Source organism: Peromyscus maniculatus, chromosome 7, assembly GCF_049852395.1.
Source record: "Peromyscus maniculatus bairdii isolate BWxNUB_F1_BW_parent chromosome 7, HU_Pman_BW_mat_3.1, whole genome shotgun sequence".
Lineage (NCBI taxonomy): Eukaryota > Metazoa > Chordata > Mammalia > Rodentia > Cricetidae > Peromyscus > Peromyscus maniculatus.
Window position 1 is genome coordinate 81,200,810 of NC_134858.1, and position 24,335 is coordinate 81,225,144.

At 42.5% G+C, this 24,335-nt stretch overlaps 1 protein-coding gene across 5 annotated transcripts in view; it reads left to right on the forward strand.

Annotated features, from left to right (window-relative positions):
• Window positions 1-24,021, forward strand: part of Hmgn3 (high mobility group nucleosomal binding domain 3) — a 42,472-nt gene extending 18,451 nt beyond the window's left edge. The window contains exons 2-7 of one of the 5 annotated variants that reach the window (XM_006985367.4): window positions 12,747-12,797; window positions 18,856-18,885; window positions 21,672-21,722; window positions 22,860-22,973; window positions 23,098-23,197; window positions 23,536-24,021. In XM_006985367.4, the coding sequence (XP_006985429.1) occupies window positions 12,747-12,797; window positions 18,856-18,885; window positions 21,672-21,722; window positions 22,860-22,973; window positions 23,098-23,197; window positions 23,536-23,549 (360 nt within the window). In that variant the 3' untranslated portion in view covers window positions 23,550-24,021. Of the gene's footprint in view, window positions 1-12,746; window positions 12,798-18,855; window positions 18,886-21,671; window positions 21,723-22,859; window positions 22,974-23,097 lie in introns of all 5 variants that reach the window. The other 4 variants (XM_042281376.2, XM_006985369.4, XM_006985370.4 and 1 more) reach the window with 4 other exon arrangements.
• Window positions 24,022-24,335: the final 314 nt, after the last annotated feature.

Below are 24,335 nucleotides of genomic sequence, written 5' to 3' on the forward strand. Positions count from 1 at the left end.
TCCCAGATTGGCAGCCATTTTGAAAACGAGGAAGGCTGATGCAGCTGCTTTGAGCAATGTGCTATTGAGAATGTGAGCCGGGCGGTGGTGTCGGCGCACGCCTTTAATTCCAGCACTCGGGAGGCAGAGGCAGGCAGAGAGCAATGAGTTCCAGGACAGCCAGGACTGTTACACAGAGAAACCCTGTCATGAAACACCCCCACCCTCCTCCAAAAAAAAAAAGAGAGAGAAAACAAGCTCTAAGTCAGTCTGCCTGCATCTTGGTCCCAGCTTTTTTACTTGCCAGCAAGATTCCCAAAGAGAATCATCTTCAACAAGTTACTACTTATCCTCTCTGGCCTCAAATTTTCATCGATAAAATGGCTATAATACCGTTAATTAATACCAGCCTCATTAGATTGTGGTGAGAACTGAGCCATTTGGTCATGGCTTTGGACTTTACTGTTACCATTCCTGTTTATGTTACTGTCTTCCCTCTGTACCACTTTCTTCAACCTTTCCCATGGCCTTAGTACCCCTATAATGTGTAGGACTTCTCGACAGTACGATCAGTAAGTGAGCAGCTAAGTCAGGTGAAATACTCGTGCCTCTCTTCGATGTCCTAGTGAAGAAAAATGCATACCCGGACAGCATGAATGTGAGCGAGACTGGGATACAGACTTCTGATTTAGGCAAGAGCCTTCTCCATCATCCCATTTGCACAAAACTTGAGCGCATCAGAAAAGGTAACCTTGGACAAAGATACCACAGGTGAAAAAGGTATCGAATATCCTAAGTTATTTCTTTTGTATTGGGTTTTATATATATATATATATATATATATATATATATATATATATATATTTAAAAGGTATAGAATATCCTAAATTATTTCTTTTGTATTGGGTTATATATATTTAAACTAATAAAACTGCACTATGCACACATGAAGAAGTTTTTTGGTTATTTTTGGTTATCATTTATGTTTGCTTATTTATAAAATGTTTCTACCTTTAAATATAGCTTAGAAGATGGGTGTTTGAGTTCATCCAGGCTTCTGAACAGATAAACAGAATTCTTTCTCGGTTACTTTGATCTTGACAAAGCATTTGGGGAAGACATGCTAGTCTGCAGTGACCTTAATCACTGGGTCGTTGAAGCACAAGCAGAGAGGAAGAGGGGACAGAACTTGGTGTGGGTTTGATCATTAATGATCTGAATGTGACCCCCTCAGTTCTGAGTGGAGAGTATGTGACGGTGACTTTACAAAGCAGTCTAGGGCAGGACTGGGAAGACGGCTCAGTTATAAACTGCTTGCCCTGCAAGCATCAGACAGATCCCCAGGACCCACAAAAAGCCAGGCACAGCACTGTGTGTCTGCAATCCTAGGGTTCCTGTGGGGAGATGGAAGCAGAAATGGGAGAATCCCTAAAAGCCAGGCCCCGGCAGCTCAAGGGGCCCTGTCTCAAACCAGGGAGCAGGCGAGGACCAACCCCTGAGGTTGTCCCTTTGGCTTCCATGTGTGCACCATGGCACATGTGCCCACACCCCTACACATAACTCAGGCGTGCACACGCACACATGTGCATTCATGCAAACACACACATACACACAGAGTGAAAAATAAAAATCAATACAGCTTGAGTGTGTCTCAAACTTGGAGCTACAGAACAAAAAAAAAAAAAAAACAAGCACAATAACATTAAACATAAAAGTCTTGTGGCTTTGAACAAAACTTAAGTGTAATTTATGGTTCAGCAAATTTATTTCAGTTTCAGGAATTTCCTTGTTGTTTAAGAAATTTTGTACCAATTTCATAGCTAGTACCCTCATTTGTGGGGGAAAATGGTCAATCTGGTGTCAGTTAGTCTGCTATGTGTAAATTTTTGCCTTTCTCTTCATCAGTTATTTCATTTTTAAGGCTCCAGAATGGTTTTCCACTGCAATCAAGCTCACTATTTGCCTGATTTTCCTCCAGCTCTGAATTTAAAACAGAAATGCAAATTAATCTATAAAGAAAATTGGAATAATTAAATATTCTTTAAAGTATGGACCGGTAAAATGGAGAGGAGTCACCCAATACACTCTGGAGGCGAGAAAAAGTGATTAGTGGCCTGTTTCCACCCTGTCTCCTCTCAGCATTAACACATTGGCACAGGCAGCCCAGGGGTTGATTAAAAAGGAAAAGACCAGAGTTGAGGAAATGGGTTGACACAGGAAGAGCTTGCTGCTCAAACATGAGGACCTGGGTTCTGATCCTAAGCAGTTGTGTAAAACACCGTGCGGAATCACGAACTTGCAATCCCATAGATAGGAGAAGCTGCGGGTGGCGGGGACAGCTGGCTTAGCCATTTGTTAGCTCCAGGTTCAATGAGAAAACTGGTCTCAAAAAATGAGGTGAGAGCAATACAGAAAGACATCAATCTCCAGCCCTGTGGGTGCCTGTATGTGCGTGCGCGTGCGCACACACACACACACACACACACACACACACACACTCACACACTCACACACTCTCCAGGTCCAGCAATCCCTGATGAGAATTCTTAGCCTTCCTCCTCTGTGAGGCTCATGATCCTGCACCAGGAAACACAGACCTTATTCTCTGTGGCTTCTTGCACACCCTCAGGAGCTTTCTCTGAATCACGGATCCACCATCTGATGCCAATCTACAACAGTTCCCAAACAAATGACAAACGGGGAAAGGATTTCCTCACCTCCTCAGACCTCCTGACTTTGGTGGGCAAAGGTGGTTCACTAACGGGGTGGTCGCCACCATTTATCCTCAGTGACACTCAGCACTGCCTGTTGGATGGGTGGTCTGCGGACTAGAAAGCACTACATTTCCTTTCTTGGTTTTTCTGCTGGAAGGACTTACGGAATGCAGGGTGTATTCCCTGGGGTGAGTAACCGCAGGTCAGAACCCAGACTTCTTCTGAGAACCCTTGGTCAGTGGCTAAAAGTGGCCATGGTCCCATACCCCAGCTAGAGAGGAATCCTAAATCCCGTTCCTTCCTTTTCTACAAGTAAAGAAACGATATATATTGAACAGAAAAGCAAACAGGATATGAACCAGACTGACAGCATGTAGAAAAAATACAAAGAAATGCTAGCTGTCACCAGGGGATTTGTGTTAGGGAAGAGGCAGGGCATTGTTAAATGGGACTTAATACAGCAAAATGGTTTTCATTTTTCTTCCAAATATGAGTAGCATTTTGTATTTAGAAACATTTTAAAAGAGGAATCCCGGAAATGATAGAACATACTTATCCACTGCCCAGATTTCACAGATTAGAATATTTTGCCTATTTACCTCAGGCCCCACTTCTTAAAAAGTAAGTCCATATGGAGAAATTTTCCTTTGAAAATCCCTTTGTCCCTCTGGCTCTGTGGACCTCCCCAGAGGTAACTACTACCATGAGTTTGTGGTGCATTTTCCAGTACATGTGTTAAGATTTTACAATTCATTCATATCTACATTCCTGGTATTAATCTGTACATGTTGTAAAACTTTCAAAGTGGGTATATTCTGCTTAACTACATCATGGTCAGTGATGAATTGAGCGTTTTCTAACCACGTGGTATATGTTTTCTGTTTATCGTGTGATTTTGATTTTTTTCTTTTCTCTTCTGCCTTATCAGTCAGATTTGTCTCATTCATCTTCCTGATTTGGGTGTTCATAGACTGAGATTTTTTTTTTTTAATAACAATCATTGTATCTTTTTTTTAATATTTATTTATTTATTACGTATACAGAAGAGGGTGCCAGATCTCATTACAGATGGTTGTGAGCCACCATGTGGGTGCTGGGAATCGAACTCAGGACCTCTAGAAGGGCATTCGGTGCTTTTAACCTCTAAGCCATCTCTCCAGCCCCATTGCATCTTATTATAAGAAAGTCAGACCTGTTTTGGTGTCTTCTATCTTCCAAATCAAAGCCAGGCCCCCAACTGGTTAAATTCTTGTCCACCCCCCATTCCCATCTCCTGAGGTTGTTACTGCCCAGAGACATTCCCAACTCTTCCCCACCCCCCACCTCTGTCCTGTGTGGTGGTTACAGGCCTAAGAAGGTTACTCAACATGTGAAAAACAAAAGGACCCGAATTTCCAGTTTGGGTTAAGTTTAATCAACTTGCACTTAAAAACTGAAAAGAATCCCATTATTGGAAAATTTTAAGTGTTTTTGGCATAATCTGGGTAAAAGTGTAATTATTAAAAATTTTAAATACACATCAGGTATTTGCAGTGAAAATTGGGTGTTTGGTAGAGCTGGTTTATTAAGTGTAAAATCTACACCATATTTAAAGGATTTCATGAAAAAATGTGCAATATCATATTAATAATTTGTATATTGGCTACACAGTGAAATGGCATAATTTTACTATGGCGTTCAGATGATGAAAACACTGTGCATAGTCCTACCTGATTTTTTTTGTTTTGTTAATGTGGCCCTCAGAAGATCTAAAATTACATATCTGTATGTAACGTGATATAGGTTGGCACTGGTCCCAGATTTCTGTTAAGACATTTAAACATAAAACAAATAGTGTGTATTATCTGTGCACAATAATTACATTTACCAGGATACTTCTTTTCATTTTTTTTTTTCCCTTACCGGCCTGCCTTCCATGTAGATTCATTTTTCTTGTTTCTGAACTTGACCCTTCAGTAAGAGAGCCGTGCTGAAAGAAAGGCTTTGGTGGTGGTGAACTCTGTTTGTAATCTGAACCAGCTCTGGAAGGGCAACAAGGTGTGGAATTCTAGGTTGACACTGTGCCTAGACTCTGTGGACAGTATTGACTGATATTTATAATTGCTAGCGAGGAGTAATTCTTTGCAGGTAGCCTGCCTTTTCACCCTGATAACTTTTGGGTTTTTCTCCAGTGTTCCTTGTGTTACTGTACTTTGGTTGTAGTGTGCTTTGTATCCATGTGTTTTGCTCTCTTCTCGGTACCACGTTCTTTCTGCTGAGCTGTCTCTTAGAGAGATTTCAAGTTTCTCCAGTAGCTACTTGTATCTGCATCTCTCTCTCTCTCTCTCTCTCTCTCTCTCTCTCTCTCTCTCTCTCTCTCTCTCTCTCTCTCTCTCTCTCTCTCTCTTTCTCTCTCTCTCTCTCCCCCTCTCTCTCTCCCTCCCCCCCCATTGTCCATCTCTTTATTGTTCTCTGTTGCATTCTTGGAAATCAATGACAATCAGTCATTTCTCTTGTTGACCCTCACTTAGAATTTATTTTTGGTTTGATTTTTTTTTTTTAACTTCAGAATCTGTGAGCTGCTTTTCTTTTTCAAAATTTGCAATTGAAAGAAAATAAGATTTGTTTTTCCCTCTTGCCTATTGGGTTCAGTACTTCTTACAGTTCTACAAATCAAAGAGAGTTTGATGCAGAGTATTTGCATTCACAGTATCTATGTATCTATCTTTAATTTAAATAAAAATAATAAGCCAACGTGGTCATCATCCATCTTACGCAGTACAGCATTTGTCAATGAATTTGTTTTTCTCACTTTTTACCCAAAAGTAACCTGGTTTTCGTTTGCGGTTTTTCTTTGGTGTTCTTAGGGGTTAAGCACTTACACGTAATTTTAAACTTTGTTTTGAATCATGTGATAACCTTTTTTTAGTTCACCACTGTTGTGAGATTTATGCATGATGACATGCCTACCCATAGTTTGTTTTCACTGTTACATGGTGATTTATTGTGTACTCTTGTGTGTTTTAGTACCTTCCTGATGCAGGTTGGCTCTGGTTTTTAATTAATCACAGCAATGTATGTGTTTATTTGTTTATTCCTCAATTGTTGGTGCTGAAAAACAAACCTGTTATGTTTGTAGCCCATTATATTTTTTACATCTTTTATTTTCATGCTTTCTGTATTCTTGGATTTTTCAGTGTTTATCTTTTTGGAGGGGGTGGTATGCAAGTCTATGTAAGTGTTAACTACATCTAAATTGTTTATTATTTAGATGTTTATTATTTATAAGCCTTTAAATCTGACTGAGCAAGCAAGCATCCCCCTTCCCCCTCACCCCTCCGCCAGCCATACCCCATTTGTTTCCCTTCTTGAGAAATGATAGAGGTTCCTGGAAACAGATCCCAGGGCTAGCCTGGCACAAAAGCGTAGAGGCACTATCTTTACCTAAGCAGTTACTAAAACACACAAGAAGCTAACACCCTTTGCAGAGAAGGAGAAAAAACAAAAATTGATTGCCCATGTTGGCCTTAGCACTGAGTGTTGGGGGGGGGGAGATGGTTCACCCCTGATATGTGACCATATAGTACACCAGTGCTGTCCTGACAAATTGTAACCCTGGGCTCTAACAGTAGCAAAAGTATACAGTAATTTATCTTGGCACATAACACATCAGCTATTGAGGAAGCTTGTCTTCAGGTAAGAAGTCAGCCCTCCCACTGTAGGACATGAGAGCCTCCTGTGACATTTGCTCTTTAGATCCCTTAGAACTTCTTAGGGCATGAGACAAATGTATAAGCCTGAGCCTGGGATTAGCACAGCTCTGAGGCACATGGTGGTGCCTATCGGATTCCTACTGAGCTCAGCCTGCAGAGGGTGGTACTGCTCAGCTCCAGGCATACAGCAAAATGTCTGGCTTATCCCTGCCCCACGGTACCTGCTCTTTTAAGATTGCTTTACATGAGCTGTGCTCCCTTAAAATATTTCTCCAGTGCCTTCAGGCTGAGTCTGTGTCCTTATCCAGTCACTGGGAATTCAGTAATCCTCCAGCCTCTGACTGAACACAAGATCAACTTGCATTGGTGCCTTGATATGTCAGACCCTCTTGGGCCCACCTCCTAGCCATCCAACATATCTCCAACCTTTCCTGGTAATTCTTGGCAGCTGGGAGTTGAAGGAGCCTCGTGGATAGGCATGAGACCTTTGTTTGCCCATGGTTTTCATGCTCTTGGGTGTTCTTGGTTTGTACCAGATTTATCTAAGCCTGGTGTATACCAGGCATTGAAGCAAGAACCTCTTTGCTTGGCATTCCTTGCAGCCCGTGAAACGCTCCTCACCTTGCACCCCAGGCCGCTAGAAGTCACCTGAATATGCCTCTAGTCCTCTGTCTCCTCCTTTCTTTGTCCTTATTTCACACAAACACCAGGTGCAATCTGCTTCAATTCCTTCACGGTATGCCTTCCTCCTTCTTGATCTAACCTGGCAGCCAACTTACAGTGCTGAGGCATGCAGTAAGACATCTGGTAGTGATGGTCTCCCGGAACAGCACACCTGGTCATTGGAAGCAAGAGGATGGTGGCCAGTTGCAGAGAATCTACACATAAGGAAACATGCAACTTTAAGGCTCCACTGGATGTACCTTTACATTTTGTAATCCAACAGATGCTCTACGATCACCTGCACTTTCTATTGTATAACATCTTCGTAGCAGTCAAGTTCCTGACCTGCTTTCTCTCACGTCTGGCTAAGGAATAATAAGCATGACCCTTTAAGTTAGATGTCATGGTTAAATCATTCATTGGTGTAGAGATTGAGCCGCTGACGGAGTTGCCAGATTTCAAGGCAGAGTTTTGAGCCCACAGCTTGCATTCAGGCCACTGAGGCATGTTGACCCCAGAGAAAACATCAGGTGCTCCTAACTGGAACTATGTCTGAAATATGAAACCCCTGTGGAGAGACTGCCGAAGCAACCAGCCTTGTCTGGAGCTGTACTTTGTCACATCTGTAATCATACAGTTTACTCATTGGAAAGCATTAACATTTTCATTCTTCATGCCTTTTTAATGCAGTGTCTTTTGTTGCCTCTAATATAAACATCATTAGATGTGTGTTTGAAGATTGATGTCTTGATAATATTGCCTGCTACTAATCTATAACATATAACATTAAAAGTAATGTTATTAACATTGAATTTATATAATATTGATATTTTCATATATACCCATTGGTCAGAGTTTCTGCTGCTGTGATAAACATCATGACCAAAAGTAAGTTGGGGAGGAAAGGGTTTATTTCACCTTACAGCTCTAAGATTGCCTCACCACTGAGAGAAGTCAGGGCCAGGGTGGGAACCTGAAGGCAGGAACTGAAGGTAGAAACCATGGAAGAAGGCTGCTTTCTGGTTTCCTCCACAGGGCTTGCTCAACCTGCTTTCTTATACAACTCAGGACCAGTTACCCCAGGTTGGCACTGCCCGAGGTGAGGTGGGCCTTCCCACATCAATCATTAATCACATTAATCGAGAAAATACTCCACAGGCTTGCACATGGGACAGTCTGGTGGGAGCAGTTTCTCAACTGAGGTTTCCTCTTTTTAAAAAACTCTTACCTGCGACAAGTTGAAAAACTAACCAGGATATGTTTATATATAGTATACATTTATATAATACCTGCATAATGCTTTCTTAGCTATTTATAAGTTACAAGTAGAGGCATCCCTGGTTGATAGCTGCTGAGTGGCCTGACAATCAGAAAATTTGGATGGGTGGAGGCGTTGAGTTTGTCACCTGGGGAGTCAGGAAAACCAGTGACCCCTGTAGAAATTGTCGTCTGTGCTCAGACTTGCTGACATGTTGCTATCTAGAACTCAGTTAACAGATACAACCCAAGGCCTGTGAGGCTGGCCTTCCTGTGCAAGAGTAGAGGACACAAAAGAGAACGTTATGTTTCCCTCCAGGACAGGGGAGGTTCTGTTTGGAGGAGAGAACAATTAGTCAATTGTAAGAAAAGGGCTCCAACCTTGGAGGCAAGGGAGCCGCCAGAAAATGGCTAACTGGTAAACCACATGTAACATAGATCAGGGGACAGAGAATTCCCTGTGACCTTTGCCTTGAAATGTTTGGTTTTTCCCAAGACTACTATGCAGTTCCCTTACTTTACTCACTATTTTATTACCTAATTTTTAAAAAATGTATCATTAATTTATGTAGCTCTTTATTCTTTTATTTTATTCCCATTTTAATCTGACTGTATTAACAGTTATAGTTTATTTTTGAGATTTCTTTTATTATTTATTTAAATGTCTTGAGTGCATATGTATTCACATGTGTGCATATACCTGTAGAGGCCAGCAGAGGGCACTGGATCCTCGAACAGGAGTCATAGGTGGTTCTGAGCCACCCACCATGGGTGCTAGAGACTGAACTTGGGTCCCTTGAAATAGCAGCAAGTTCTCTTAACCACCAAGTCATCTCCCTAGCCCCAGTTACATAGTATAAAGAGCTCTCAGTTAGTTATTGAACACGCATATTATTTCCAACTATGCCTTATTAGGTATAATAGAAACAACGATTTTTTTTTTTTTAACAAAGAATTACTGGGTCATCACCTTGTTATCTCTCTGAGCTTTTTCCAGGTTGTTCTTTGAGAAGCTAATATTAATTTACAGTGTTACCAGCCCCCCCCCCCAGTGGCAATTTTATGGTCTTGTTTGTTTTGTTCTCATTTTATCAGACGAGGCATGTATATAACTGTTTTATTGTGCTAAGCTGAACATGGTGATAAATGTCAGTTTGCTATTTTTGTGAGGTGTTTTTTTTTTAATTTTTATTTCACTTATTATTCGTGTGTGTAGGCAAGTATGCATGTGTGTGCATGCGTGTGCACATGTGCACATAGGTGTGTGTGCCATGATGCTTGCATGAAGAGGGGAGGGTGACTTTCAGGACTTGGCTCTCCTTTCACTCTAGGTTCAGGGAATCTCAGTCAGGTCGTTGGGTTTGAATGACAAGTGTTTTTCAACCACTGAGCCCTCTCACTCACCCTAATTGTGCATTTTCTGATGGCGCTCCAGTCATCTTGGCCGCCTCTTGGTGCCGTAGCTTTTACCTTCAAGCTTTACATAGTTGTAAAATACATTTGTTCAATTTTCTCATGAGTCTTTTTGTTCTTGAAGATTTGTATTCTTTTTATCTATGTCTCCCTGTGTGCACGTCTCTTTGTGATTTTTGCGACCATGGATGTCGATGCCCACAGAGTTCAGAAAAGGGCTTCAGATCCCCTGGTGCTGGAATTAAAGGCAGTTGGGAGCCACTGATGTGGGTGCCCAGGTTTAAACTGTCTCAGGAGTGTGTGGTGCCGCCTCAGGAAATGATCAAACTCCGGCAGCACCAGGACACCTGACTGTCAAGTGGAGGGTGGGAGCATAGTGAAGATGCTGGGACTGAGGATGGAAAATAACATACATTTGTCAAAACATATCAAGGAAGGGTCTAGAAGTCAAAGTGAAGCAAATATAAGATGAGACAGTGCTTCTGTGGTCGGCCGGGGCTTTGTGCAGCACCCTGCCTGTCTTTATTATTATTATTTTCTTTGATAATTTCTTATATAAGTACTGTATTTACATAATTTCTATCCCTTCCTCCCCCTCCAGCTTCTCCTGTGTCCTCCATATCCCCTCTCAAATTTATGACCTCAGTACACACACACACACACACACACACACACACCCTGTTAAATCCAGTTAGTGTTGCTCATATGTGTAATGTGTTTAGGTATTTGATAACCTACCAAGGAGTTCCATCCTGGGAAGAATGAATCGACAACCCTTGGCAGTCATTAATTGCCTGAAGCTCTCCATCTAGGGGTGTGCAGGGCCTGGTGTGATCTCCTCCATCACTGTTGACATGTTGACTAGGGTTGTCATTGTGTGGCCTTCCTTAGGCCACTGTGTTGTTGAGATTTCATAGGCGCAGCTTCCTTGTCCTGTAGAGACGCACTGTTGTGTAACCAATATCCTGGTTCTCAGGCTTTTACAGTCTTCTTGCCTTCTCCACAGTCTTCCCTGAGGTTTAGGTGTAGAGGCTGTAGCTGTTATCGATTGAGCCGGGCATTCCACAGTCAGTCATTCTCTGCATTTTGACCAGTTGTGGCTTTTTATAATGGTCTCCATCTGCTGCAAAAACCTCTGCTTTGATGAGGGTTGAGAACAACACTTAACCTGGGTAAAGAATAAGTATTTAGAATACAGTTAGAAGTAATACTGATTTATGAAAGTGGCAGGAGGTTCTCTTACACAGTCTATAACTTTGCTAACCATGGGCCGTTAGCTAGGTTTCCAGTACCAAGCAGGATTTCCCTCCTGTTGAATTAGCTTAAGTCCAATTAGGCAGCCGTTGGCTGCTGCCAAGATATGGATGTCTGCCACTAGCGCACCTTTACGGGTATCTTGCCAAGCTGACCATTGCCATGTTGTGGTTCCTCGGTGTCATAGCTGGGTAGGACTGTATTTGTTTTTCTCCCTTGGCAGCTTACTTAGCACCACCAGAAACTGTAAGAGCCATCCCTCAGGGAGGAGGCTTCCAGGTCAGTTCCAGAAGGATTCCTTCCAGTCCTGTGCCTGAGCTATGTTATATCTTTAGCAGTAAGATCTTGCCTTCACGTTCTTGAATGTAATCAAGGGCATTGGCAATAGCCTAGGTTGTTTTGGGAGTCTCTTGGACTCTCCTAATAATTCAAAGGTAGTTTTCTCATGCCCAGAACTGGGACTTTTGTTCAATAATTTGTGGCTCTTGATTGAAGTATAATTGCCTCAAGTGATGTCACTTAAATGTGTGAGTGTGTGTATATAAACACATTTAAAATAGGTGCATTTTTTAAGTACACATAAAATAATATTTCCCTGTAACTTTTTAAAAACATCCTTGATGTTACTTATCTTCCTCCAACTTTCCCTTTATATTGCCCTCTGTCAACTCCCCACTTAATTTCCACCCCTCATTTCCACCCACCCAGCCCCTCATGGCACCTTCACCCTACTGTCTCCCTATCTAAAGCAGCAGAGTAACTTGAACAAGGAGGTAGACCAGATGGCGGATTCCAGGTACTTCCCACCACTGATTGCAGGTTTGTCAAGACAAGTGATACGTGCTTAAGGTGCGCGTACATTGCAAAGAAGGGTGCATAGCAGTTCTCTCCGCGTTCCCCATAGGGTGTCGGGGGGGGGGGGGGGGGGGGGGGGGCGGAGGGGGATGGCTCCATGGTTACAAGCACTTGCTATTCTTCTAGAGGACCAGAGTTCATGTGCGTTTGTGTGTGTGTGTGTGTGTGTGTGTGTGTGTGTGTGTGTGTGTGAGAGAGAGAGAGAGAGAGAGAGAGAGAGAGAGAGAGAGAGAGAGAGAGAGAGAGAGAGAGAAATATATACCTTGGGGCTGGGTAAGTGGATATAGTGTTTGCCATGAAAGTATGAAGACTTGAATTTGGATCACCAGCACCTACATAAAAGCCAAACACTGCTGCATTTATATATTCCCTGCTCTGAGGGCAGAGATACACAATTCCAGAAGCTTGCTGGGTAGTCATCCTGGCCAACCAATTTGCTCTGAGGTCAATGAGGGACCCTGTCTCAAAAAATAATGTGGAAGCCGGGCAGTGGTGGCGCACGCCTTTAATCCCAGCACTTGGGAGGCAGAGGCAGGCGGATCTCTGTGAGTTCGAGGCCAGCCTGGGCTACTGAGTAAGTTCCAGGAAAGGTGCAAAACTACACAGAGAAACACTATCTCCAAAAATGAATGAATGAATGAATGAATGAATGAATAAAATAAAATAATGTGGAAAGCAATAGAGGAAGATACCCACTGTTGACATCTGGCTTCCATATATGCACACAAAGATGATTTTACACACACACACACACTATACACACTCTTAAAATATATACTTAATAAATGCATTTTTCCCTGAAAATAATATATGGTTGTATCTGGTGCTAGGAGTCATATTACCCATGCACATTTTAATCATTATTTTTATTTCAAATTTAAATACAGTTCATTGCAATGTTTTTGTTTTTTTTTTCTAGTCTCCAGAGAACACAGAGGGCAAAGATGGAACCAAACTCACTAAACAGGAGGTAAGCGTCTCTTTGGCATACCTGTATAGGTCTTACTACTAAAATGTGTCACGTTGTCTGCATGTGAAGGAACACCATTGCAAACAAGTCTGCTGAGGCCGAAAGCCAAAGATTACATGTAGTTCCGTTTGGCTCAGGCATATTTCATTGAGTACGTTGATGAGGTATTTCCCATGTTGTTTGTGTTTCTGCCTGTTGGTCCTGCTGTCTATCAAAGTGGGTATTGAGCATTCCTTCTGGGCAGAGAGTAAGATGATAGGCAAATTCATCAAGGAAAACAGTGCCAGCTTTTCATAACAAGAAAATGAAAGGTTGTTGATTTCATAAATTTTCTGCTCCAGTGAGTGAATTATGAATTCCTTTTTTTGATTCTGATTATTTACCTAAGAGGATTCATCTCTAAAGACACAACTATGCAAAGATTTATAATATATCAAAATATTAAAGCTTTTTTTTTTTTAGAAATTAGGAAACTTCTTAAGTTATTCAGATAACTAATTAGTTCATGACTCAAAGATACAGAAATCTGGAAAGGGGTTAAGAACTTGGGAGACATGCTTATGTCTGACCGCTGATGGAGATACTGAAGGAGATGTCTTAAAAAGTCAGAAGTGAGATGTATCTGTGATGACAGGTATTCCCTTTTGGATAGAGCTTTCCAGTGTGTGGAGAACTTCAGCTCTTACACTTGAACTTATAAACTAAAAGGGGTCACAAGAGAGCAAAAACAATATCCAGTTACAGAGCCTTTGATGGGGTGATTCATATTATAGTTAATAATTCAGAGGAATTCGCCGTGATATCCAAACCCCCACATAAGCTTTGTACATGGAAATTCATTCTGCCAAGGAGAAAAGTCTTTAACAGAAGCTATAAAGACATAATGTAAAAACAAAAACGCCTGCCCTTATCATCCATGTACCAGCAATGAGCTGTTGGAGTTAATCATAAAATCAGAAACCAAGTCACCACACACATGCTAGAGTTAACAACAACAACAACAAAAAAAAGATAAACACTTAGAGAATGACAAAATGTGATTTTTATAACAGTTGGTGAAGTGTAACCTCGATGTTTTTGAATTTAGGTACCACACACACAAAAAGCATTTGGGTTTCTCTTTGTGGGTTAACATTTAACTTGATCAATCAGAAAGCCTTACAACCATTGCTCAGAGGGGAAACACTTGATTGCAGAAACCCTTCCTAGTCCCTCTAGGCAGAAGCAACTCCTCCTGGCTGAGATACACATAAAAGATAAGCCTGAGTTTTATGTTAGCCCAAGGATTTTCATGCTTTATGCTTTTCTGGTTTGTTATTTTCTACTATATATATATATATATATATATATATATATATATATATATATATATATATATATATATATATATATATAGTTAGGAAATATATATATATTTCCTAACTAAAGTATTTTATAGACAATGCTTTTTTTTTTTTTAAACCTGTCATTCAAGCCAAAGCCAGATTAAAACTCATCACGTGTCTTCAGGACATCAGCACAGTCTCTTGAAAGTAAAAGGTCATCAGTTAGCTTGAGTGTTGACTAATGCTAAAAACTGCCAGAAGTATGGATCCTCCCCCCCAAAGTGAATTGAAATTCAGTTCAAACTGAATTTTCCAGTGATGTCATTTCGTATGTCACCCAGGATGAACAGATACTGGGTACAAAGGGGGCTCTCCTTTTGAAGATCCCCCACTGTGGCTGTGGTATTTGGAGGGCATTGTACAGGGCCCCGAGCTTCAGGAGGCTGGACAGTAAATGACCTAACAGTGTGTCATGATCATTACTCTCTGCCATTTGCAAAGCCTTTTCTTTCCCATTCTTGCATCTGAGCTGTTCAATAACCCTAAGAAGCATTCCTCACCCCACCCCCCACCCCCCACCCCCTCCCTCTCCTTGCAGTGGTGAAGATGGGACCCAGCACCTTGTATATACCTGCTCGGCTTTACCACCACACCCCTGCCCCACATGCATTCCTTATCAAAAATATATGAGCACCTACTATAAGTTCTCCCGGCACTGTGCCAGGCCCTGTGGGTCCCACAGTGAAAAACAAGCAAAACTTTGCCTTCCTTCCTAAAGCCTCCATTTTAGTGAGGCAGAGAGAGTAAAGTAATAGGACATTTGCTATAAATTTACATATATATACATGCATATATATATATATATATATATATATGGAGAGAGAGAGAGAGAGAGAGAGAGAGAGAGAGAGAGAGAGAGAGAGCGAGAGAGAGCGAGCGAGCTCAGGAGAAGAAATAGCAACTATCACAGCAGTGCTGTTCTGATAGCAGACAGGCGGATGCAGTGATCCCTATTTTTTCTCAAGGAGAAGAGTTCTTAGAGAAATAATATGATGTTTCTCCAATGTCACAGAATCAGGAAAAACACCTGAGGCCCTGATCCCCATCCTTATTCACCACCCACTTTTTATACGGTGCTTCAGTTGAGTGACCCAGTTCCTGTTCTTCACCTTCTCCATCGCCCAGCCAAGGCTGTCCTTCGGTCTTTCTCTGTCTCCCAGTTTTGAAAAGAAGGCCGCTTATATTGAACTTCTCGTTTGTTTTTGAGAATCAAAAGCAATTTGACTTTTAAGTCTTGCTTTAAAAGAACATGCTGAAGCTCAGAAGCAAAGGGACATCTTATAAAAATAAGTAATAACCAGCAAAGTCCAGTGATGATGATTCTACTTGGATCTCTCTCTCTCTCTCTCTCTCTCTCTCTCTCTCTCTCTCTCTCTCTCTCTCTCTCCCTCCCTCCCTCCCTCCCTCCCTCCCTCTCCCCCCCCCTCTGTAGATGTGTGTGCTGCATTTGCAGGCAGGATGTTGAAATAGACCCCATGTCTTTCAGATGGAGGTGATCAGTCAATCAGTTAGGCTTACTGGATAAGTCTGATGTCTCCAGCATCTATAAACCACAGTGATTTGGTGTCCTAAAACTCTTCCTTCCCTGTCTGAGAGCGACTTACTTTTCCTATGATTTCTCACTTAATCAACAAATTAAGAGAAATTCCTTAACAGCTCCCCTACCCAGTTCTACCAAGTAAAGCTGAGCCTTAAATGAATATTTCAAATGCTTTAAATGTTTTAAAGAGGAATAAATAGCAGTCTAGTCTGTTTCGTATCCAATAAATTTAGTCCAATCATTTATAGATGTTAAGGCTGTGGAAGCTGATGGAACTTTCCAGGAAGGCATCCACACTTGCATGCGTAAGCGGTACTGCTGACTGAGTGAAAGGTTCATCTCAGCCTTCACTGCAGTGAAAAAAAAAAAAAATCCCTTATGGTGATTACTGGAAAGGAAGTTATAAAACGTTTTTTTTTTTTTTTTTATGACACAGAGAGCTGGTAAATTTTAGGTAGGAAGTCATAAAATTATTTTATGGTAAAACATCTACTTTTTAGAGTCTGGCTGGGTTAGATAGCCTATAGAGACTGATGTAGTATCAATTTCCCAAGCCTTTCTTTTGGAACGCTTAGTCTGAACCTAAATTAAGTCTGTGGATCAGTCAGCAGGAGGCCCGCCTTGTAGAGGAAGCTCTGATGAGACCATCCCTCCAGAAAGCCTATTCTGGGTGTTCAAATGTTGGATTGGAGAGGCAGGGTTTTGCATTTGGGAAATCCTTCACATGACTGTTACCTTTCCTTAGTAAGAGTTTGCCAGTGGTAACTGGTTGGGGAATGGACAGTTATGTATAATGGCTAATACGTTTGGCTCCTTTCCATAAGTGAATTGTATATGGCTTTCTGGTGCTTGCTTCTTCCATTGCCTTAATACTTCCTGGGGTCCCTGTTAGGCATCGACAATACTGAAATAGAAAAAGATGGTGCTTTGGGGGTAGGAGACACAGACAGGAGATGAATGAAGTAGCTGGTGAAGAAAAGCCAACAGGATGCTTGTAGGTTGACAGCCAAGCAGGAAGGGATTTGGATAAGGCTCATTTGCTTCCCTTGAGTAAGGAGGCTGCCACTCTTCCCAATGGAGAAGGTTGTTTTGCCTGCTGGACTTGTTTAATGGTGGTAATATGTGTTGAGACCACAGAGAAGCTTCCAAGCTGAGCTGTACAGTAACCTGGGGATGCCCTTCTGTTCTTCCACATTCAGAAACCGTGTGGAAGCATATACATGTTTTGTACAGCTTAAGTGGGAATGCTGTCTTTTCTTCAGCAATACTCAGTGTAGTTGACCATCCTGAGGAAGGCGTGGCAGGATTTGGATCCTGACTCCTAGGGACTTGTGGGTGTGATGTCACAAGTGCACCCAAGAGAATCCTGGCAGGCCTCTTGGTGTTTCCAGTGGAGAACCCCTCTTGTATCCTTCTTTACTGACTAGGTTGTGCCTCAGGCTGTGTGCTGATAGTTACGACCTATGCTGGGTAGTAACTGTGTCCCAGTCAGCAACTTAACCGGTTTCCCATTCTGTGTATATCCTGTTAGCTGGACTTAAGCCCCGCTCTGATCGTTCCTTGGTGAGACCCCAGGGTTAAAACTATTCATGGAGGCCCTGGCCCCTCATTTCCTGCTGTGGTTGAAAGACAGATGAGTTTAGCTCTGCTTGTGATTTCCGGCAAGAAAGTTTTTAGATGTGGTGATGTCAAGAACGATTTCTTCCAGGATGACCTGACCCACTGACCTAGACTGACTTCAGCGAGAATTCACGAATTTCTACAATTCTTCTCCATCATGACACGAGTTCCCACTGACCATTTCTGCTGACCCACTTAAGAAAAATTATTTGGAAGCATTTAGACCCTCACAATGAGTCAGAGTCTCATAAACAAGTGTGAGTCAGGGGAAAGCTTGAATTCATTTATTCAGCAAATATTCTGGATGTGTGAGGTGGTAGCCACTGTTCTACTGGAAATAGAAAAAGAAAGTAAAATGAACAGGAAGGATGGAGTAAAAGCTGCAGTGCAAGCCAATTTTAGTTTTAGAAAGTTAAATCCCTTTACCCGGGAGAAGTCGGTTCTCCTAGGTAGTAAAGAGTGTCAATTTTGTGTGCTGGATGCTTGTGTTGTTTTGTATTTTCTTTAGGGTGTCATTGGCTATTAAGTGAAAAAATAAACTAAATTCAATCAATATCTATTTAATCAATTTTCTAAACTTTTGGAATTAAGAGATTAGTGAAATCTGTATTTGGTAGATGATTGTGTTGGCTCTGTTCTGCGTTTAAAAAAGAAATATTTTTTGTAGCTAGAGTTTTCCTGCCTGGCCCACAGTCAGGACAAATCTCTGTCACCCACCAGTCCCACAGCCGCTCAGACCCAACCAAGTAAACACAGAGACTTATATTGCTTACAAACTGTATGGCTGTGGCAGGCTTCTTGCTAACTGTTCATATATCTTAAATTAATCCATTTCTATAAATCTATACCTTGCCACGTGGCTCATAGCTTACCAGCATCTTCACATGCTGCTTGTCATGGTGGCGGCTGACAGTGACTCTCTGCCTTCCTGTTCCAATTCTCCTCTCTGTTAGACCCGCCTACACTTCCTGCCTGGCCACTGGCCAGTCAGTGTTTTATTTATTGACCAATCAGAGCAATTTGACATACAGACCATCCCACAGCAATTTTTCTTGCCTGAGTAAGATTTTCAGTCATTGTTTTTTTTCCCAGTGTAGCAGAGATGGGAAAGTCCTATGTTGGTTTTTGTGTAACTACTTAAGTTCTTACTAGCTTAAAGATTTTGATTCTATTTTAAAGAGACCATTTCTTACGGTCCCTCAGTGTTCTGATGTCAGGTTTATCACAAAAGAAGAGTTTGTGGGTTAGAGTGGAGCCAGGATTCCTCTCTTTCCCCTTCTCCCAGCACTTTTGACTGGGAGAAGCCACTTGATGGAAGGTAAGCCTGTATCTTGTACAACACTTTCTCTGGAGCACCCAGTAGACTTGACATGTTTCATTATGCTAACCCATAGAGGCTGATGGGTGGCATACATTTTATTCTTTCAGCAAAGTAGAATATACCAAGAATGGATTTTTAAAACCAGCCTGGTTGTTTGTAATTGCCAAATTTTTTTTTCCTGTTCTTTTGTAGCCCACAAGACGGTCAGCCAGATTGTCAGCGGTAAGTACCTTGGGGCCCCTCAATACAGCTTCTCAGGAATGAGTACTCCCTTTGTCCGAAGCAAAAGGATGATTAGCTGGCATATTCCTTGAGTTTATTTTCCCTTTGGAAAGTACTTGGGGTTTCAGTTTCTAGCAAAACCTGACCTATGTTGCCAGGCAGTTCAGCTGATTATCTGTGTCAGTAAAAACCAGTGGCCAGGTCCGTTATCAAGTATACAAAGCCCATGCAAATTGGAACTGCTAAATCCTGAGACAAACAAGTACATTAGGTAAATCTTGGTCTCCAAATTCTACACCTGTTAATATTGAAATGGATCCAGAATGTAGAGTCTCTGCCCACAACCCATACTTTTGAGCATTATATTCCTGGATCAGAATGTTCCTAAATTAATTCATAGGCTTTAGCTGCATGCTTATCCTGGGACATCTTTGAAAGAGCGGCATTTTTGCTTTGTCTCTTGGAGTCCCCTTCAGCAGGCCATGCCCAGGGAGAGGATGTATAGAGCTAGGATGGATAAGGGATACTGAGCCTGTGCTCCAGCTCCTAGCCAGCCTGGCCATGCTTCTCTCTGACTTTTGTGCTCTTCCTTGGGAGTCTGCTTGTCCATTCTTCCTCATTCTACCAACAAACAGACCAGCCTGACTCTGGTAGAGGATTTTGCCCCAAATTCCTATAGTCTGAGCTACCTTCTAAAAAATGGGGAAAGCTTCATTGATAGCGGACCATCCCCACACTGAATGTCACAGGCACGGCTGGAACTTATGTGGAAGTGGATGTTAACACCACTTATGAGTTCACAGACAGCATTACTATTCACCAGAAAGACTGAAGAGCTGTTGCAAATCTCAGGCCAGTTAAGGGAATAACCCTTGAAAGTCAAAAGAAGGCTTTTCCTGAAGCAGCACTGTAAGAAGCCCCTTTCCCTGAGATCATGTCCTCATCTGAAGTCAGCAGAGTCCCGTGCTATAAAGCTCCTCTGAGGACTGAGGACATGGCTCGCTCACTGGATAAGGTGTTTGCCGTGCAAGCATGAGCACCTGTGTTGGGATTCCCAGCACCCACATAAGGAGCCATGTGCAGCAGTGCGTACCTGTACATGCCAGTACGGAAAGCAGAGGGAAGAGGATCCCTGAAGCAGGCTTTCCAGCCTGTCTGGCCCATCAGTGAACTCCAGTTCAATGAGAGACCCTGACTCAAAACATAAGGTGGAGAGTGGTTGAGGAACACACTGTCATGAACCGTGTGCTCCAGCAGGCACAGGACAACACCCCCGCCACACACACACACACACACACACACACACACACACACACACACACATGCACGCGTGCAAAATCTTAGTTTCTTAGTACTATCAAAACACTGAATGCTGAACCAAGATAAAAGGTCTTTCTCACAGAAAATGATAAAAGTGGAAACAATTTGCTGAAAATCAAGAAGACTTATATACTAATCTGTCAAAACTTACAATAACAGATTTTGAAAGTTAAGACTTAGGAGCCATGAAAGCTGTGTTTAGGAAGTAGACTGAAGATTTAGAGGGATAAGAACACTAATAAAAATTCTTACTTTTTAAGTTCCACTCTTTTTTTAAAAATTTGATTTCAAGGTCATTTCTTTTTCCTTCTCCTTTTAAGAAAAAATACTGTTATTCCATTTATTCACTTGTGTGTTGAGGGTCAGAGGATAACTTGCAGGAGTCAGTTCTCTCTTCTCAGCCTGTCTGCCCCGGGGTTCGAACATGGGTTATCAGGTTTGGTAGCAAGCTCATTTAGCCACTGAGCCGTCTCACTGGCCCTCCCTTTTGGATTTTTGAGGCTGTGTCTTACTCTGTAGCTAAGACTGGCCTCAGACTGTCCACCATCTCCTGCCTCAGTGTCCTGAGTGCTGGGGTTACCAGAGTGGGTCACCATGTTTAGCTTTTGGTTTTTTGTTTTTTTTTTCTAACAGCTGGTCTTTTGGAAAATGAAATGTCTCCAATTAAATTTTACACATAAAGGCCATGTTCAATATGAACTCCAGATCTTTTACAGATACTAGAGGGAAACGCACATTTTTCTTCACAGGGGACACCCTGGACAGTGTTTTCTATTTTTAAAACATTCTTTTAGTGCTTGGAGAGGTATACGCATTTTAAACCTTTATTAGAGAAATATTTGACCTAAAATACCCACAGGAAAAAAAATCTTAACTTTTAATAGCCAGACAGGTCACCGTAGTTATATGCTTACTACAAAGCTCCAGAGACAAAGGAACCCAGTGTCTTGGTGTTACCATCTTACCTTAAGCTGACATCAGAGAGGATGAAACAGGAAGAGGCTTGGCCACAGAACCTGAAATCTGTGTCAGGGGGAGGGAGCTGGATGTAGCTTTGAAGAACTTCACAGGCCTCAGCCTCGATGACCGATGGACAGTGGACTTTGCCTGTGATGTCCTGTAATTTCTAGTCTGTTGGGAAGGCTGCTGAGAGTGAATTCATCAAGCCATTTAGCCAAGGGTTGGAGTCTCTCCTCTTGCTGTGGTGTTGTGAAAAAAGAGAATACAGAGATAGCAGAAAGAGAAACTTAACCCTGCCCCCAGAGAGCTCTGCTGGACCAGAGCCTAATGAGGTAGCTTCTCCTCCTTATCGGCCCATCACTTGCAAACCCACAATGAAGATGGTGCCTGGTACCAAAAGGACCCGTTTGAAATGCACAGAGCCACAGTCAGAACCAATGATTGTCTTCTTTTCGGTGCTCATGGCGTCGGTTTCAGTATTTGTTTAATTTAAATTATTTCTGCAGAAGCCTGTTCCGCCAAAACCCGAGCCTAAACCAAGAAAAACATCTGCTAAGGTAAGAGGCATTCCCCTCTTCCCTCCCTTGGCTTTCTGAACAATGAATAAATTATAATTCCATGCCTAAAAAAAAAAAAAATCATCTGAGGAGAGATCCTGTTGAATGAGTCAGGCTAAAATGTACAGACCAGCAAGTCGTCCCCACCTTATGGGCTTTCCTTAAGGACACGAAGCGCCGTTTTATGCACTAGCAGGAATGTGTTTTCCATTTGGCCAGCGAGGTGCAGGAAGGGCAGCAAGTTGCTCTGAGTAGCCTGTGTGAGGAGGGGCCTGCCAGCTAGCTCAGAACCCGCACGCACTCCATCACATGGTGGTCTGGTGGAGTTAGTCCTGGCCCTGGACCCCTCTGCAGAGGTCAGAGAGGGGCGCACCGCCTCACAGAACTACTAGTCGGTGGTCATTCCCGTGACTCGCAGTAAAAATATGATCATTTACTCGAGCAAGCAGTGAACACTAGCCTGGCACTGTGTGAGCCCCGTTCTGGGTGCTCTCCTCAGTCGCCTTCAGCTCAGTCTACTCCACTGAAGCAGATAATGAGTATCCTGTTTGGCAGGTGAGGAAAAGGGAGGTACGTTAATGCCGATGAACTTAGCCACCGCGGCTCTCCTGTGCTGCACCCCCTCAGAAAGCACCCACACTGTCTGAAATGGTGTGTGGTAGTGAATGCAGATGTCCACAGCAGCGCTCCACACTGTGGCTCAGTCATAGAATTAGCCACAGTTCTTCACCTGGGCCTTTGTTTTCAGTGCCTTTCTAGTTGTGTGGCTCCATGTGGCTCCACATGACTGGTCACATTGGGGAGCCACGGGAGAAGCCACAGCCCCTGGTTAGGCGGGTTTCCCCCGCGGCGTTTCCCCTTTCCTGTGGCTGCCCCTCCACAGCAAAACCACTCATAGTGGAACTGTCCCAGGAGCGACGATACCCGGGCCGGCCACCATTTCCTACGGAACGGTGGGTTCGCCGCCAGCCTAGTACCGTTTTATGGAGGTACAGTGTAGTTCAGGTGAAACAGCCAAGTTGGGTCCCCACTTTCCCCCAAGGCCACCGTCATTGTGTCTGGCTGGGTTCCAGCGCGCGCTTCTAACATCGCTCTGCGCCTAATGTGTTCTGTTTCCCTGTGCTTCGATTCCGCCAGAAGGAACCCGGAGCAAAGATTAGCAGAGGTGCCAAGGGGAAGAAGGAGGAAAAGCAGGAAGCTGGAACGGAAGGTACAGCACCATCTGCAAATGGTGACACTAAGGCTGAAGAGGTACTTTCCACGACCACCTCCCGCTGACCGAACCAGTGCCTTAAAAGAAATTGCTCGACCCTTCTTCAGCTCTGGATAAGCACATTCACCATGTCTCTCTTTATTGCCTGTAATGTTATTGCAGATCCACATCTCTCGTTCCACTGTTAATGTGTCAGCCTGCAGAAGTCCCCCACCCAGCACACTGTCAGTAAAGGGGCAGATTGAAACAGTGAGAGTTAAGGGTACAGTAGACACTCTGCTTGTTTGCAGTGACTAGAATCAGGTAGTAGCTTGCTGCTTTCTTTATTATGCGCATTGGAGCCCCGCAGGTAAGGCTTCTGTGGTTGTTTCAATAGCAGAAAGCAATCAGTGCCGCCGCCAAGGGCTGGCGCCCATGCATTCCTGCCTTGTCTGTTTTCCACCCAGAGTTGAAGTGCGCTTGGAAGTAGATCTGGAAGGAAAACAACGGGCCGAATGCTCAGAAGTGTGTTTCTTGGTGGGTGGACTCTCCTCTGATTTTACTTATTTTAGTGGTAACTGTGTTATTTTCTTTCTTTCTCCCTTTCTCCTTTATTCACAGGCACAGAGAACTGAATCTATAGATACCGAGGGAGAATGAATTGTTGTGGAAAACGGGGGTTGATTTCACGGACCTCTTGGGACAACTTTTAAAAGCTATTTTTACCAAGTGTTTTGTAAATGCTAATTTTTTAGGACTCTATTAGTTGGCATAAAATATATATAAAGATGGACATTTTATCCTCTTATGGTGGTGTTTTTTGAAAATTTCCATCATCTTCAAGTAAAATAAATAACCAATTTAATATCGGAAGCTGCGTGTAAAATGGATTCAGCATTCCATGCCCTGGCTTTAAAAATTTAGTCCTGTGCATACTGTGGTGTTTTTACTGTGCATATTTGAATTTTTCATGCAGTTTTTCTAGAGCAATAATCAGTGGTGCTTTTGTGCCTAGGTTTTATGTGATTTTAATGAAATATGGATAGTTGTGGATACCTGCTGACTATTTGTGGTTTAAAATAAAAAGGTTTTCTTGTCTGCAAAATACCTGCCTGTTTGTGTCTTTACTAAATTTAGGAAGTGATCCATTTGGTAAATGGAGATGTTGTAAAGAATTTCCACAGTTGATACCATGATGTTATCACTAAGAAGTCAGACTGTCTCATAATTTTTTGGACTTTCTACATTATTGTTTTAATTAAACATGTATGACTGCTAGGGTAGAGGAATGACATGTACCTCACTTTGTAACAGGCATGGCTGGTAATGGTTGTCATGTATGATAAAGTTTAATATAATACTGATGTTTATAAAGTCCCTAAAAATAAGATAGCTTTCTGCTAAACCATAACTAGAAAAAA